Here is a 13,823-nt window from a genome sequence, read left to right on the forward strand (position 1 = left end):
TAAATAAATAATCTTTTAGACATTAAATTTGTGATTTTTTATAATTATTTTTTTGAATTCATATATTTATAAATTATTTATTTTAGCACATGGGATTTTTATTTTTATTTTTCTAGTTACTTGAAGTTCAAATAATGAGACTTGGAAATTTTCCGGATAATATATATAATAAATACTAAAGTAAATAATTTTAAAATGAAGAGAGGTAGTTTGTACAAGCACACCTCTACTCAACAAACTTTGGGCCTTTCCGTACATCTCCAAACAATTCTCTTTCGTTCCAAAAATATTTCAAATTGTTTTTATGTCGAATTAATCGAATAGTATTCGCTTTCATTTAGAATTTTCAAATTGGTATTCGTTTTTAAAAAGGTTTTAATTTCGTTCTAACTTTTTGAAAAAGTGTTTTAATTAGGTTATTTTTAGAAAGAAAAAAAATATTAATAGTGTGCCACGTGTTAGCCTATGATTTTTTTAATTTTTTTAATTAAAAAAAATGTCACGTGTCAAGGTACCGCCACGACGTGACAAGCTATCTGCCAAATGTTCATTTTAATTTAGTCTCCACATATGTCTATTTGTTTCAAATTATTTCTCGCATATGTTTATTGGTTTCAATTTAGTCCCTGTTTTATTTGTTTCAATTTTGTTCAAATATTTTTTTACAAAATAGGGAAATATATTCTCTCCTTAAAATAAAATTTATTATTTATATAAATGTTATATTGATATTTGTTATTAAAAATGACTTACAAAATTAATTACTCATATTTACATTAAAATTTAATTGTAAAAGTCATAAATAACAAAACATAGGTATAACAATTTCAATAATACTCATATTTTTTTTATTAAAAATGACTTCATAACATATTACATTTTTTTCTTAATTGTTAATTCATGTTTTGTTATTCATAACTTTTACCACTAAACTTTAATATAAATATTAATACTTAATTTTGTAAGTCATGTTTTAGTAACAAATATCAATATAACATTTATATAAATAATACATTTTGTCTTAAAAGACATATAATACATTTTTATTTTGAAAAAAAAAATATTCGGACTAAATTGAAACAAATAAAGTGAATACTAAATTGAAATAAATAAATACATGTGGGGATTAAATTGAAATTAAGATAATAATACTTGACAGGAACATACATTAACATCCATAAAAAGTAAAAAAAAATAAAAATAAAGTATTGGATGTCAACATCCGTATAATAAAAATATAAAATGTCCGTATTAGGAGGAAAAAAACCTTGAGAATGAGGTGAGAGAGAGAAAAAAATATTGTTATTCTTTAATTGAAGCGCAAAATGAAAACGTAGAAGTATAGAAAAAGTGTTTGAAGACGAAGGAAAAAAACCCTCACAAACTAGTCAAGATGTTAAAACCAGTATTCTGGCCCAACTAGCCAAAGAATAACAAACTGTACAATCTTAATTTTAAAGAATCAACATCCCATTAATTTATTATTACAAAAATGTAAAATATATATATATATATATATATATATATATAACTAAACTCATCCATTTAATTTTATAAGTCATTAAGAATATCTATAGTATTTACCAAAATCCAATAAATTCTTTGTGAGGTGTAAGGTCCACTTTTCGTGATGCCTTCTTCTTAAGGTTGTCCCTGACCTTTGGGCCTGAGGGCTGGCCCAATAAGAAAAAAAAAAGAAGCCTGACCTAAAGTTGTCCAAAACCCTAATTCTGGCATTTTTGCGTAAAACAGATTTCCACACACCCTTGAGCTACTGCTGCCGTCTCTGCTAGGGTTTGGTCCTCCGTTTCGTTCGAGTTAGTTCAACCTCGTTGCTCTTGCACGTAAGTTTGTTCCATGACCTTAAACCCTCTCTAAGTTATTTTCGTGTTCAATGTTGGGGTTCACCGTAGTAAACCTAATCTCCCTTCTGTGCCACTATCTCCAGCTCTTCAATCTGCTCGTGAGGCTGGTGCAGTGGTGGGCTTAGGTGTCAAAGTTATTGTTGCTAGCTCATTCCAGGTAAGGGAAGCTAGGACCCTCGGTTTCTGGTGTTTTTTTTTTTTATGTTTGGTCAATTATTTCATGTCTGTATTGGTTGGTGGTTGTTTGGGATTGATTTAAGCATGTTTTGGTTTGTGGTTTTTGGCTACTGTACGCAAAAATAGTGGTGGGTGCTGGTTTTCTCGTCCAAGCGAGCTAGTCTCGCCTAAGCGAGATTATCAATGGCTCGCCCATGACTTTTCCTCTCGAATTGTCGCCTAGGTGACTTGTTTTTTTTTTAGTGAGGAGTGCTCTTGCCTAGGCGAGAAGGGACTCGCCTAAGCGAGACCTCGCAGAGCCCTCTGACCCCTTGTTGCGCCCTCACCTAGGCGAGATGGGGTTCGCCTGAGCGAGAGGGTTCCCCTCGCCTGAGCAAGCCCTGTTAGCTTGGCGAGGCAGAGGGCAGTTTTTGATGTTGTTATTGAGTGTTTCACCGATGCGTGGCTTGTTTATCTGCCCTAATTACTTTACTAGAAGGATTGTGTGATGATAGCATGATTAATATGTTACTTATGAAATGGAAATGGCATGATAATTGATTGGGTATGAATTGGAAAGCATGAATGGTATGAATTGTTGATTACACATGATATTTATGTTATGGGGAATTCTTGATTGGTGGGAGGAATATGTTTAAAGTATGAGTAGGGCATAATTCCATGACTCTTGTAGTGAGAGATCTTGGTGGCGCCTCATCGGTTGGACGTAATTCCATGGACCCTTTTAAGGGGAGTCCCTGGTGGTGCCTCGACAAAAGGACATAATTCCACGGGGGTCGTGGTGGTGCCTTAGGGCCAGGGCGTAATTCCATGAAGGCCACGTGGTGGTGCCTCTTGAAAGGGTATAATTCCGTGAAGGCCTCGCGGTGACGCCTCATTGCTAGGACATAATTCCACTGCCACGTGGTGGTACCTTAGTTACGTATCCGAATAGTTAAATCTTAGGTTTTTATATGGATGGGTACTTCACATGTGGGTGTCTGCTATGTATGTTTGGATGTGAAATGGTATGTTAAGTGCCTGATATGATGATTTATTCGCTAGCTTACCCTTTCGCTTGCTTGTGTGTTATGCGTGGTCTCTTCCTTTGCAATGATCATCAACCCTGTTGATGTGAGCAGATGTGAGAACCCTTTACAATGGTGAGGATAATAGGGATGTTGCAGCTTGATGGATTGGATGGTATTGGGCCCACTGTGGGGCCCATTGCTGACGTACTTTTATTAGTTATGACTTTTCTTGTCCGAACGAGACCTAGTATGATTATTTGTCTTTCCAGCGTATTTTTGTTTGGGCCATGTGGAGCCCTTTTTCTTGTAACCTGAGTATATCTGATGTGTTGTATACCTTTATACCCTAAACCTCGTACTTTTTGAATATTCCTGTATGTGATGTTTTATTAATTTGAGGTTATTCAGTTTTTAAGATGTTATTCGAGGGACCAAAGTTAATTCAATAAGTTTCTTCATAATTAAATCTTTCTTAAATTAACCTTTCTAAAAAATTATAATATATACGATTAATTTTTTTTCGTACAAAAGATTTACTTTTCAGTATTTACAAGAAAAAAATAGAAGATATTTTAATTTTTTGAATTAATAATTTTATCGATACAATCCATGAAGTTTTTGTTATCGGGTAGATAGGATATCCACGGCAATTATTTATGGATGGATTGATTTAATGTTTTATTAAATAATCGAATTTCTAGTTATTCGTTATGGATGAACATCAATTAATGAAATTCAAAATATAATAAATCAAAATAATTTTTCTATGCATTTAATTTGTCACTCCAGGTCGTATTTCAGAAAAGTTCTAAATTTTAGTCTCCATCACAACAATTCTCTTCGGGTTGCTTTTGAAAAAATTATATTCAAAATAAAAAATATATAATATGAATTTCTTAAAATTATATTAATAGATTTTCTTTGTTTCATTGAGATAATATTATTAAGATTAATTATCAAATTTAAAATGTTGTTTGTTTTAAAGTATAAAAATTTTGTTACAATTTTTTTTAAATATCGGAAAAAATATTTAAATATTCTTTATTTCGGTTTCTAAAAAGATGTATTGGAGAAAATATAATTTTAACTTTTAGATAAATTATTTGATATAAAATAATATTTCAGTGAATTTTAAAATAGTTAAATATGTTTTTGGTCCTTTAACTTTCAATGAATTTTAGAATTAGTCCATTTCGAAATTTTGGACCAAGTTAGTCCTTCATCTTTCGAAATACGTAAATTTAGTCATTTTAATCGAATTTTGTTAAGTTTATTTAACATTCACGCACGTTTCATAATAGTATTTTAGTTAACATCAAAGTAAAAATGTGTCAAATAATATAAACAACTCAAATACAATCCTAAAATGCGTACGAAACATCAAATAAACCTCACAAAATTTAATTAAAATGACTAAATCCATGTATTTTAAAAAATAAATGACTAAATTGATAAAAAAATTTGAAATGAACTAATTCCAAAATTTATTGAAAGTTAATGGATAAAAACATATTTAACTCTTCCTAAAAATGGTTTACGTGACCTATTATAATTTAATTAAAATATTAAAAGATAGATACTTCATAACAAGAAAACGAAATAATACATTTAATTTCATTAAAAGAATGAAAAGAAAATACATTTTCTGACTATACTCCTTCTTTATCGTTATGGATGGTCCGAATTAATGGGAACTTGACATTTTCCTTGCAAACATCATAGGCATCAAACCCAGGACAGAGACTCCAGTGCATCTTGTCTAAGCCCAATTAACACTTATCCATAATGGGGCCGTAACCATAGGCACGTTCTGCGACTTGGTCGTGCTTTTGGTCCACTAGATTGCGACCACAAAGGAAAAGTGAAGACAAAACTGAGTAAGAAGAAAATGAAACTTAACAGGAATGGGAACGAAAAGAGATGGGGCAACTATTATTAATGTTCTTCTTATTTAATTTCATCTATTAAAAATTAATAAGAAAAAATATATTTTCCATGTATTTTTAGCACTCGACCTTACTTTTTAAACTGGTTTTCTCTGTTTATAGCAATGGAAAAATGATAGAATTTACTTGAGAATATAAATTTTTTGTTGTTGAAATTATGATTAATTAAAAATTATATATCCACGTTAAATGACATAACCTAGAGATGACGGCATCCCTCCGGTGTTCCCACTTGTAAACTGGGCAGCAGAGCACAACATGTCTTTATCAGAATATAGATATTTTGGTTCTATCACAAAAGTGCCCTGCTCTTTAGGTTACTTTAGAAAAGATGAGTACGGAAAATAATAAAAATAATATATATGTCTCATTTATTTAAGTATTTATCCACAAAATTTACTTAATTTTTTATATATATTTTCTCTTTTATCACAGTACTAAACATTTTTGTGTAATTATATTTAAAATGATATATTATAACAATATTGTTTCTCCTGTTCTTTAGATTATCTTAAAAAAAAGTGAGAAAAACGGTTAAAATAATAAATAGTTGGAAAAGAATAAAAGTATTTATAAGATAATATATATATATATATATATATATATATATATATATATATATATATATATATATAAATTTGTGGTAATAGGTGGATTGAGTTAGTGTTTAGAAAATATTATTTTATTCTTAATTCTTTTAAGTTATATGAGGTCCAATGCCTATTAGGTCTTAGCCTAATACTAATTGGGTCTTAAATTTAATATCAATAGGGTTGTTGTCTATATAATGATATTGTAAATTAGGGTTTAAGGTTAATTATTCAATTAGTTATTCAAGACATGACAAACGGTATGAATTGAATGGAGAATTTTGAAAAGCAATGAAAGATGAAAAGAATTTAGAAATAGGAAAAATATACATAAAGGAAGTTTCGAGAGAATAAGAGAGATATAATTGTTTTAATGTTGTGGTTGATCGTATACTAATCTTTTTGGTAAGAACAATAATATGTTTGAATGCAGCGACGGATCTCAATTAAAAGTATTAAAAGAATAAAAATAATATACTCAAATTTTATATATTTAATTATGTAAATAATTATAAGTTATTTCAAAGTATTTGATATGGAATAAACAATCATCATTCTAATATTGAATATTTGATAATATTATGTTTCTTTATCGTAATTTTTTTTCTTTATAAAAATTAATATTGAAGTACTTAGAAAACGGGTATGGGTATGGTACGAGATTATACCCGTTATCTGGTGGGGATGAGAATGGGAAAAAAGTTTAATACCCGTTGAGTTTGGGTATGGGGATGAATTTTTTTTACGGGGATGGAGATGGGTATGGGATAGTGAAACTCGTTCTTGTCCCGCCCCATTACCATACGTAATCTTAACCATTTTAAAAAAGGTTCCTCTAATTAAACAATTGAATCTTTAGTATCATACTTAAAATAAGTGAATAAGTAAATATATAGTAATTTCATCTTCACGCTTCACGAACATCTTTCCTTTTATCACTTTACAATAAATAAATTTATTATTTTATTCTTAACCGATATACCTATGTTTTTTTTTATAAAAAAACTAAGATTAAAAATTAATTTATCAAAATCTAAAAAATACTGAGAAACGAAATTGCTACAAAAAGAGAACAACCAAAATAAAATTTATTAATCCTTATTATATTTACTTTTTTATTTTATTATTTATTAACATTAAATATTATATTTTATAACAAAAATAGAAATAACACTAAAAAATTTTTTGGTGGGGAGTGCGGAAGTCATGGGCCATATAATCCTTCTAAGCTCCGCAAACGTACGTACGTACGTATGTATGTAAGTATATATGGATGTATGTATGGATGTATGTATGTATGTATGTATACATGCATGTATATATGTATGTATGCATGTATGTATGTATGTGTGTATGTATGAATGTATGCATGTATGTATGGATGAATGTATGTATGTATGCACACATGTATGTGTTATGCATGTATTTAAAATGATATATTATAACAATATTGTTTCTCCTATTCTTTAGATTACCTTAAAAAAAGTGAGAAAAACAGTCAAAATAATAAATAGTTGGAAAAGAATAAAAGTATTTATAAGATAATATATATATAAATTTGTGGTAATAGGTGGATTGAGTTAGTGTTTAGAAAATATTATTTTATTCTTAATTCTTTTAAGTTGTATGAGGTCCAATGCCTATTAGGTCTTAGCCCAATACTAATTGGGTCTTAAGTTTAATATCAATAGGGTTGTTATGTCTATATAATGATATTGTAAATTAGGGTTTAAGGTTAATTATTCAATTAGTTATTCAAGACATGACAAACGGTATGAATTGAATGGAGAATTTTGAAAAGCAATGAAAGATGAAAAGAATTTAGAAATAGGAAAAATATGCATAACGGAAGTTTCGAGAGAATAAGAGAGATATAATTGTTTTAATGTTGTGGTTGATCGTATACTAATCTTTTTGGTAAGAACAATAATATGTTTGAATGCAGCGACGGATCTCAATTAAAAGTATTAAAAGAATAAAAATAATATACTCAAATTTTATATATTTAATTATGTAAATAATTATAAGTTATTTCAAAGTATTTGATATGGAAGAAACAATAATCATTCTAATATTGAATATTTGATAATATTATGTTTCTTTACCGTAATTTTTTTTCTTTATAAAAATTAATATTGAAGTACTTAGAAAACGGGTATGGGTATGGTACGAGATTATACCCGTTATCCGGTGGGGATGAGAATGGGAAAAAAGTTTAATACCCGAGTTTGGGTATGGGGATGAATTTTTTTTACGGGGATGGAGATGGGTATGGGATAGTGAAACTCGTTCTTGTCCCGCCCCATTACCATACGTAATCTTAACCATTTTAAAAAAGGTTCCTCTAATTAAGCAATTGAATCTTTAGTATCATACTTAAAATAAGTGAATAAGTAAATATATAGTAATTTCATCTTCACGCTTCACGAACATCTTTCCTTTTATCACTTTACAATAAATAAATTTATTATTTTATTCTTAACCGATATACCTATGTTTTTTTTTATAAAAAAACTAAGATTAAAAATTAATTTATCAAAATCTAAAAAATACTGAGAAACGAAATTGCTACAAAAAGAGAACAACCAAAATAAAATTTATTAATCCTTATTATATTTACTTTTTTATTTTATTATTTATTAACATTAAATATTATATTTTATAACAAAAATAGAAATAACACTAAAAAATTTTTTGGTGGGGAGTGTGGAAGTCACGGGCCATATAATCCTTCTAAGCTCCGCAAACGTACGTACGTACGTATGTATGTAAGTATATTTGGATGTATGTATGGATGTATGCATGTATGTATGTATGTATACATGCATGTATATATGTATGTATGCATGTATGTATGTATGTGTGTATGTATGAATGTATGCATGCATATATGTATGCATGTATGTATGGATGAATGTATGTATGTATGCACGCATGTATGTGTGCATATATGCATGTATGTGTGCATGTATGTATGTATGCATGCACGCATGTATGTATGTATGTATGTATGCATGTATGTATGAATGGATAGATGTATTTATGTATGTGTATGTATGCATGTATGTATGCATATATGTATGTATGTTTGTATGCATGTATGTATATATGAATGTATGTATGTATGCATGCATGTACTAATGTATGTATGCATGCATGCATCTATGCATGAATATATGTATATACATGTATGTATGTATGTATGCATGCATGTATGTATTCATGTATGTATGTATGTATGTATGTATGTATGCATGCATGTATATATGTATGTATGTATATGTATGCATGCATGTATGCATACATGCATGTATGGATGTATGCATGCATGTATGTATGCATGTATGCATGTATATGTGTATGTATGCATGCATGCATGTATGCATGTATGTATGTATGTTGTATGTATGCATGCATGTATGTATGTATGCATGTATTTATGTATGTATGCATGTATGTATGTATGTGTGTATGTATGAATGTATGCATGCATATATGTATGCATGTATGTATGGATGGATGTATCTATGTATGCATGCATGTATGTGTGCTTGTATGCATGTATGTGTGCATGTATGTATGCATGCATGCACGCATGCATGCATGTATGTATGCATGTATGTATGCATGTATGTATGCATGCATGTATGTATGTATGGATATATGTATTTATGTATGTGTATGTATGCATGTATGTATGTATGTCTGTATGCATGTATGTATATATGGATGTATGTATGTATGTATGCATGTACTAATGTATGTATGTATGCATGCATCTATGCATGAATATATGTATATACATGTATGTATGCATGTATGTATGTATGTATGCATGCATGTATGTATTCATGTATGTATGCATGCATGCATGTATGGATGTATGCATGCATGTATGTATGCATGTATGTATGTATATATGTATGTATGCATGCATGTATGTATGTATGCATGTATGTTGTATGTATGCATGTATGTATGTATGCATTGTATTTATGTATGTATGCATGCATGTATGAATGTGTGCATGCATGTATGTATGTATGCATGCATGCATGTATGTATGTATGCATGTATGCATGTATGTATGCATGAGTGTATGCATGTATATATGTATGTATGTATGCATGAATATATGTATTTATGTATGTATGCATGTATGTATGTATATGCCAGTATGTATGTATGCATGTATGTATGTAAGTATGTATGTATGTATGTATGTATGCATGCATGTATATATGTATATATTTATGTATGGATGTATGTATGCATCTCACACCGAGAACATCTTGCATTCATGTTGATTATATTGAGCGAGAAAATAGAGTGAAGTTTGCTTACGAGTGACACAATCAACCACAATCTCAATTAAGAGAAATTCTAAATGACTCTGGTCGTGAAATTTAATTACGATTTAAAATATCAAAATCACTTCATTGAAGTAAGATTCATCCTCAATTTATATACTATATAGGATCTCTAATATAGCTGTTAAAATAGGTAATCCGGTCTGGCCCGGCTCGACCCACCACGGGTTGATTATTTAGTGAACCCAACCTGACTTACTTATTATACAAGCTAAAAATATTTGAACTCGGTCCAACCCACCATGTGTTGTTGGGTTAAACATGTTGGCTCATGGACACAATTAATTTAAAAAAATACAATTTTTTTTTATTTTTTTCAGTCAAAACTAAATTATAATTATAATTAAAATCTAAATAAATTTCAATACAATCCAAATACAAACCAAAATCACAAAAATACAAATTATATATGTGTTTGGCTAAAAAATAAAAACTTAACCTGACCCGAATGCAAAGTCCAACTTAACAAAAAAACACTTGTATGAGTGTGACCCTTTATTTACACCAACTTGGCTCACCACGGGTTCAACCTGGGTAAGTCAGGTTCTAAGTGGGCCAGTTCAAAAATAAACCTGTATTGGAATTTTAAGAAAAATTTCAATCCAACCTAACTCGAACTTGTGATAGACTAGATTGACTCACAGGTTACCCATTTTCACAACTCTAATCTCCAACACTATCTTTTAAAGTTGTAAAAAATAAGTTTCACAACTCTAAAACTCGAAAAATGGTTAAAATTAGAAAAATATTTTGTTTCCTATTTGAGCAATACAATATTTAAGTCTAACCTTTTTAATCCGTGACTCGTGACTGACACAAATTTAGATGAAGGCAATATCTTTTTATAAAATAATTATTATTATATTTACTGATTAATATATATATATATATATATATATATATATATATATATATATATATATATAATCAAATAATCGTGTGAAAATTATGTTTATTAATTAAATTTTAAAAATATATGATTTTTATATTTATATTTATTTTTTTAAAGTGAGACAAAATATCCTGCTAGCTTGACATAGAGTTTCATCTAACCAACAAAAAATTATTATGAAAAGAATTTAGCTTTATATTTATTAAAAGGTGTTATAACAGTGAAAAATAATAAATTTATTCAAATAATAGAATAAAAATAGCAACAAAATACCATGAAAGTCAAATTCATTTGATTTAACAGGGTGCTGAGTTGTTTTAAATTGTCTGACGTTTTTTTTGTCTTCAATTTCTACAAATATAACAAATAACAAGAAAACAAAAACATATATCCTTGTTCTTTTGAAGCGCCCATTGTCAATCTACAATTACAACTTAACCGTTTTACATCACATTTACAATCCCCTTCTTTTGGCCATTGGTGACTACCACTTTCGAAATGTTTTTTCTTGTTTAAATGAGCTCAATTTCTTGCTAAAAAGCAAGGGACAGAGTAAAAGACGCTATTACTAGTTACTAGTACCAATGAAGTATGAACTTAAAGATCAAAATCATTTGCACTTTGAGAGAAGATATCAATGGGAGTATTAATGCAGCCATAATCTCCTTTATGTCTTGACCTACCATTTATAGATTCTTTCGAATGATCCAGATATAGAACGATCACTGTAATATCATCATGAAAATGACGCCTTAGACCTTTCTCAACTTTCTTTAACTCATCATACCTCATATCTCTCTTCTTTGCTGCCTCTTCCAGTGCAACTGTCACCACTCGTTTCGCTATTCCCTACAACACAAACCAATTACGTGTGTAAATGTTTGATTTTTAGTATTATGTTTTTTTGGTCCAACTCTTGTGTTTGTAGTTTGTTTGTTTGGTGTGGACTTACTGTTCTGGGATTTGTGGAGACAATTTGAACAACCTCTTCATCAGTTAAATGCTCCCAAAGTCCATCTGATGCAAAGACTAAAAACAGATCATTTGCCTTCAATTTCCGCATCAGTATCGATGGTTCCGCTGTCATCACAGGTCTCTTCAAGTATAGTGGACATGCAAATTGTTGGAACAAAGGGTTATCGTCAAAATTTGGTTTCTTCAAGTACGCATCTCCGATTGATCTTGATACCTGCAAGACCAAAAAATAGTTAAAAAAAAAAATTCCAATTTTTTATTTTTATCTGTTAGGTCTTGTAAGGGAGAATTACTGGAAAAACACATTTCAATGAAACATGTTCAAATCACATATAAAAAATCAATAACATGTATTTGATCAAATAACATGTATTCAAAGGTACCTGAATAATGCCCTTGATTCGCCAAACTCCACGAGTGCAAACCACAATGTGTGCGTCATCAGGGTGAAGAGCCTCCACCTCCTTTCTCACCTCCTCCACTCCAACGTTATGATCAGTAGACAAACGCTCCGCCACCACACCGCCGCAATTCGCCTCTCCTTCCGACGCTCTCCGGCCCAGAACCGCCCTTGAATCCCCTAGATTAGCAACATAAAGAACGTCTTTTGAAATCGCTCCCAGAAGACAGCACGAACCCACCGAAGCCATTTGTGGTCGCGAAATCCATGATTGTTTCACAAAACGCAAAAACTCTTCCTCTGTTACCGCGAACGCCTTCTTTATCACCTCCTCCGACAACCCACCTTCCTCTGCTGTGAACTCTGCCACGCAGAAACAATCACTTTCATCAACTTTCCACACCATTAATTATAAATCAATACCGTATATTAGCTACAACGAAGAAAGTACTGCTAATTTTAGAAACATCTGTATCATACTCTGTTTTTTTTCCTATGTTTTTGCTTTCAGAATTAAAAGAGCTTCCCGGAGAAATATATTATTACGTGGGCTGCACTGCACCATTATTATCGAAAATAATCTCCATAACTTTTGTGATGTTTTATAAGTTGAAAAATTAGAAAGATGATTATGGATGCAGATTATAATGATAGAAAGGAAATAAACGAATTTTGGGTTCTTACTGCGGAGGAAGGAGAAGAGATGATTGGTGATGAAACGGGAAGCTTGGGGTCCACCGTGGCCGTCGTATACGCCGACAAAGGTTGCGGAGGAAGAGGTGAAGACTTGTGCTTGATCTTCCAAGGAGGAATTAGCTTGTACTACTGCAATTGAGTAGTTCCCTGAAGCGTGTGGCTTAAGGTCAGTGTCCCAGAGAAGGGTTTGGTCGCTGCCTCCACCACCAAAGCACATCTCCAGTGGCCTCAGACATCGCTCCAACATCCTTAACGCGCTCTGTTTCTCTGCTATGCTATGCTCTGTTCTGTTGTTTGGTTCTGTGTGGTACGCGGTTAGTGGAAAAAAAAAGGAGTGAGTGAGTGAGTTTTGGGTTGGTGAAGTCACTATATAGTCTTGACCAGTGGAGAAAATGGAAATGAGGGGGAACGTGTGGATTCCGCGTTAAATGTAGGAAAAACAATAAACTAGTAAACTAAACTGTGGAGTGAATCAGAATCGCCACTGATTCATTCGCCTACTAGAGTATTGGACGGGGCGTTGCAAAAATGCAAAATATTTATATAAATATACAGAGAGAGAATGAAAAAGCAATTACTGATAAATCTTGTTGATTAAGTCACCTTATTTTGATGTTATACTACACGTAAATACTTATGGTTTCTTATTATAGTAATGTATTTTGTTAAAATCTATGGTAAACGTAAATATTATCTTAAATATAAAATCATAAAAATGATTAGCAACATGTAAATTTAATTATTGGTAGTTCCGATATTAAGTCGATAAAAGATGTTTAATTTATCTTTTATGCATATGTTTTTATTATATGTTCTTAAATTATTTAAAAATATTTATCCTTATGAATATTTTGTATCATTATTAGAAGATTTTAAATTGTTGTGATTGAACTCTTTTGTCA

At 30.6% G+C, this 13,823-nt stretch overlaps 1 protein-coding gene and 1 long non-coding RNA gene across 2 annotated transcripts; one reads left to right on the forward strand and one right to left on the reverse strand.

Moving 5' to 3' along the window:
• The first annotated feature begins 1,715 nt into the window (after window positions 1–1,715).
• Window positions 1,716–3,459, forward strand: LOC114174365. The gene is made up of 3 exons (XR_003602683.1): window positions 1,716–1,844; window positions 1,949–2,022; window positions 3,164–3,459. It is a non-coding gene; the product is annotated as an uncharacterized LOC114174365 (long non-coding RNA).
• A 7,681-nt stretch (window positions 3,460–11,140) lies between these two features.
• LOC114166977 (probable protein phosphatase 2C 63) lies at window positions 11,141–13,312 on the reverse strand. Its single transcript, XM_028051866.1, has 4 exons — window positions 12,910–13,312; window positions 12,209–12,588; window positions 11,803–12,039; window positions 11,141–11,699 (listed from the first exon to the last, which is right to left on the reverse strand). Exons 1-4 carry the CDS (start codon window positions 13,166–13,168, stop codon window positions 11,448–11,450), a joined length of 1,128 nt encoding a protein of 375 aa, XP_027907667.1. The 5' UTR covers window positions 13,169–13,312; the 3' UTR covers window positions 11,141–11,447.
• Between the last annotated feature and the right edge of the window lie 511 nt (window positions 13,313–13,823).

Source organism: Vigna unguiculata, chromosome 2 (assembly GCF_004118075.2).
Source record: "Vigna unguiculata cultivar IT97K-499-35 chromosome 2, ASM411807v1, whole genome shotgun sequence".
NCBI lineage: Eukaryota > Viridiplantae > Streptophyta > Magnoliopsida > Fabales > Fabaceae > Vigna > Vigna unguiculata.

Coding starts and splice junctions, on each gene's coding strand:
- LOC114166977 (XM_028051866.1), bottom strand. CDS start 13,168: ATGTTGGAGCGATGTCTGAGGCCACTGGAGATGTGCTTTGGTGGTGGA. Junction 12,589..12,909: donor TCTCTTCTCCTTCCTCCGCA/GTAAGAACCCAA, acceptor TCTGCGTGGCAG/AGTTCACAGCAGAGGAAGGT. Junction 11,700..11,802: donor TCTCCACAAATCCCAGAACA/GTAAGTCCACAC, acceptor TTTGTGTTGTAG/GGAATAGCGAAACGAGTGGT.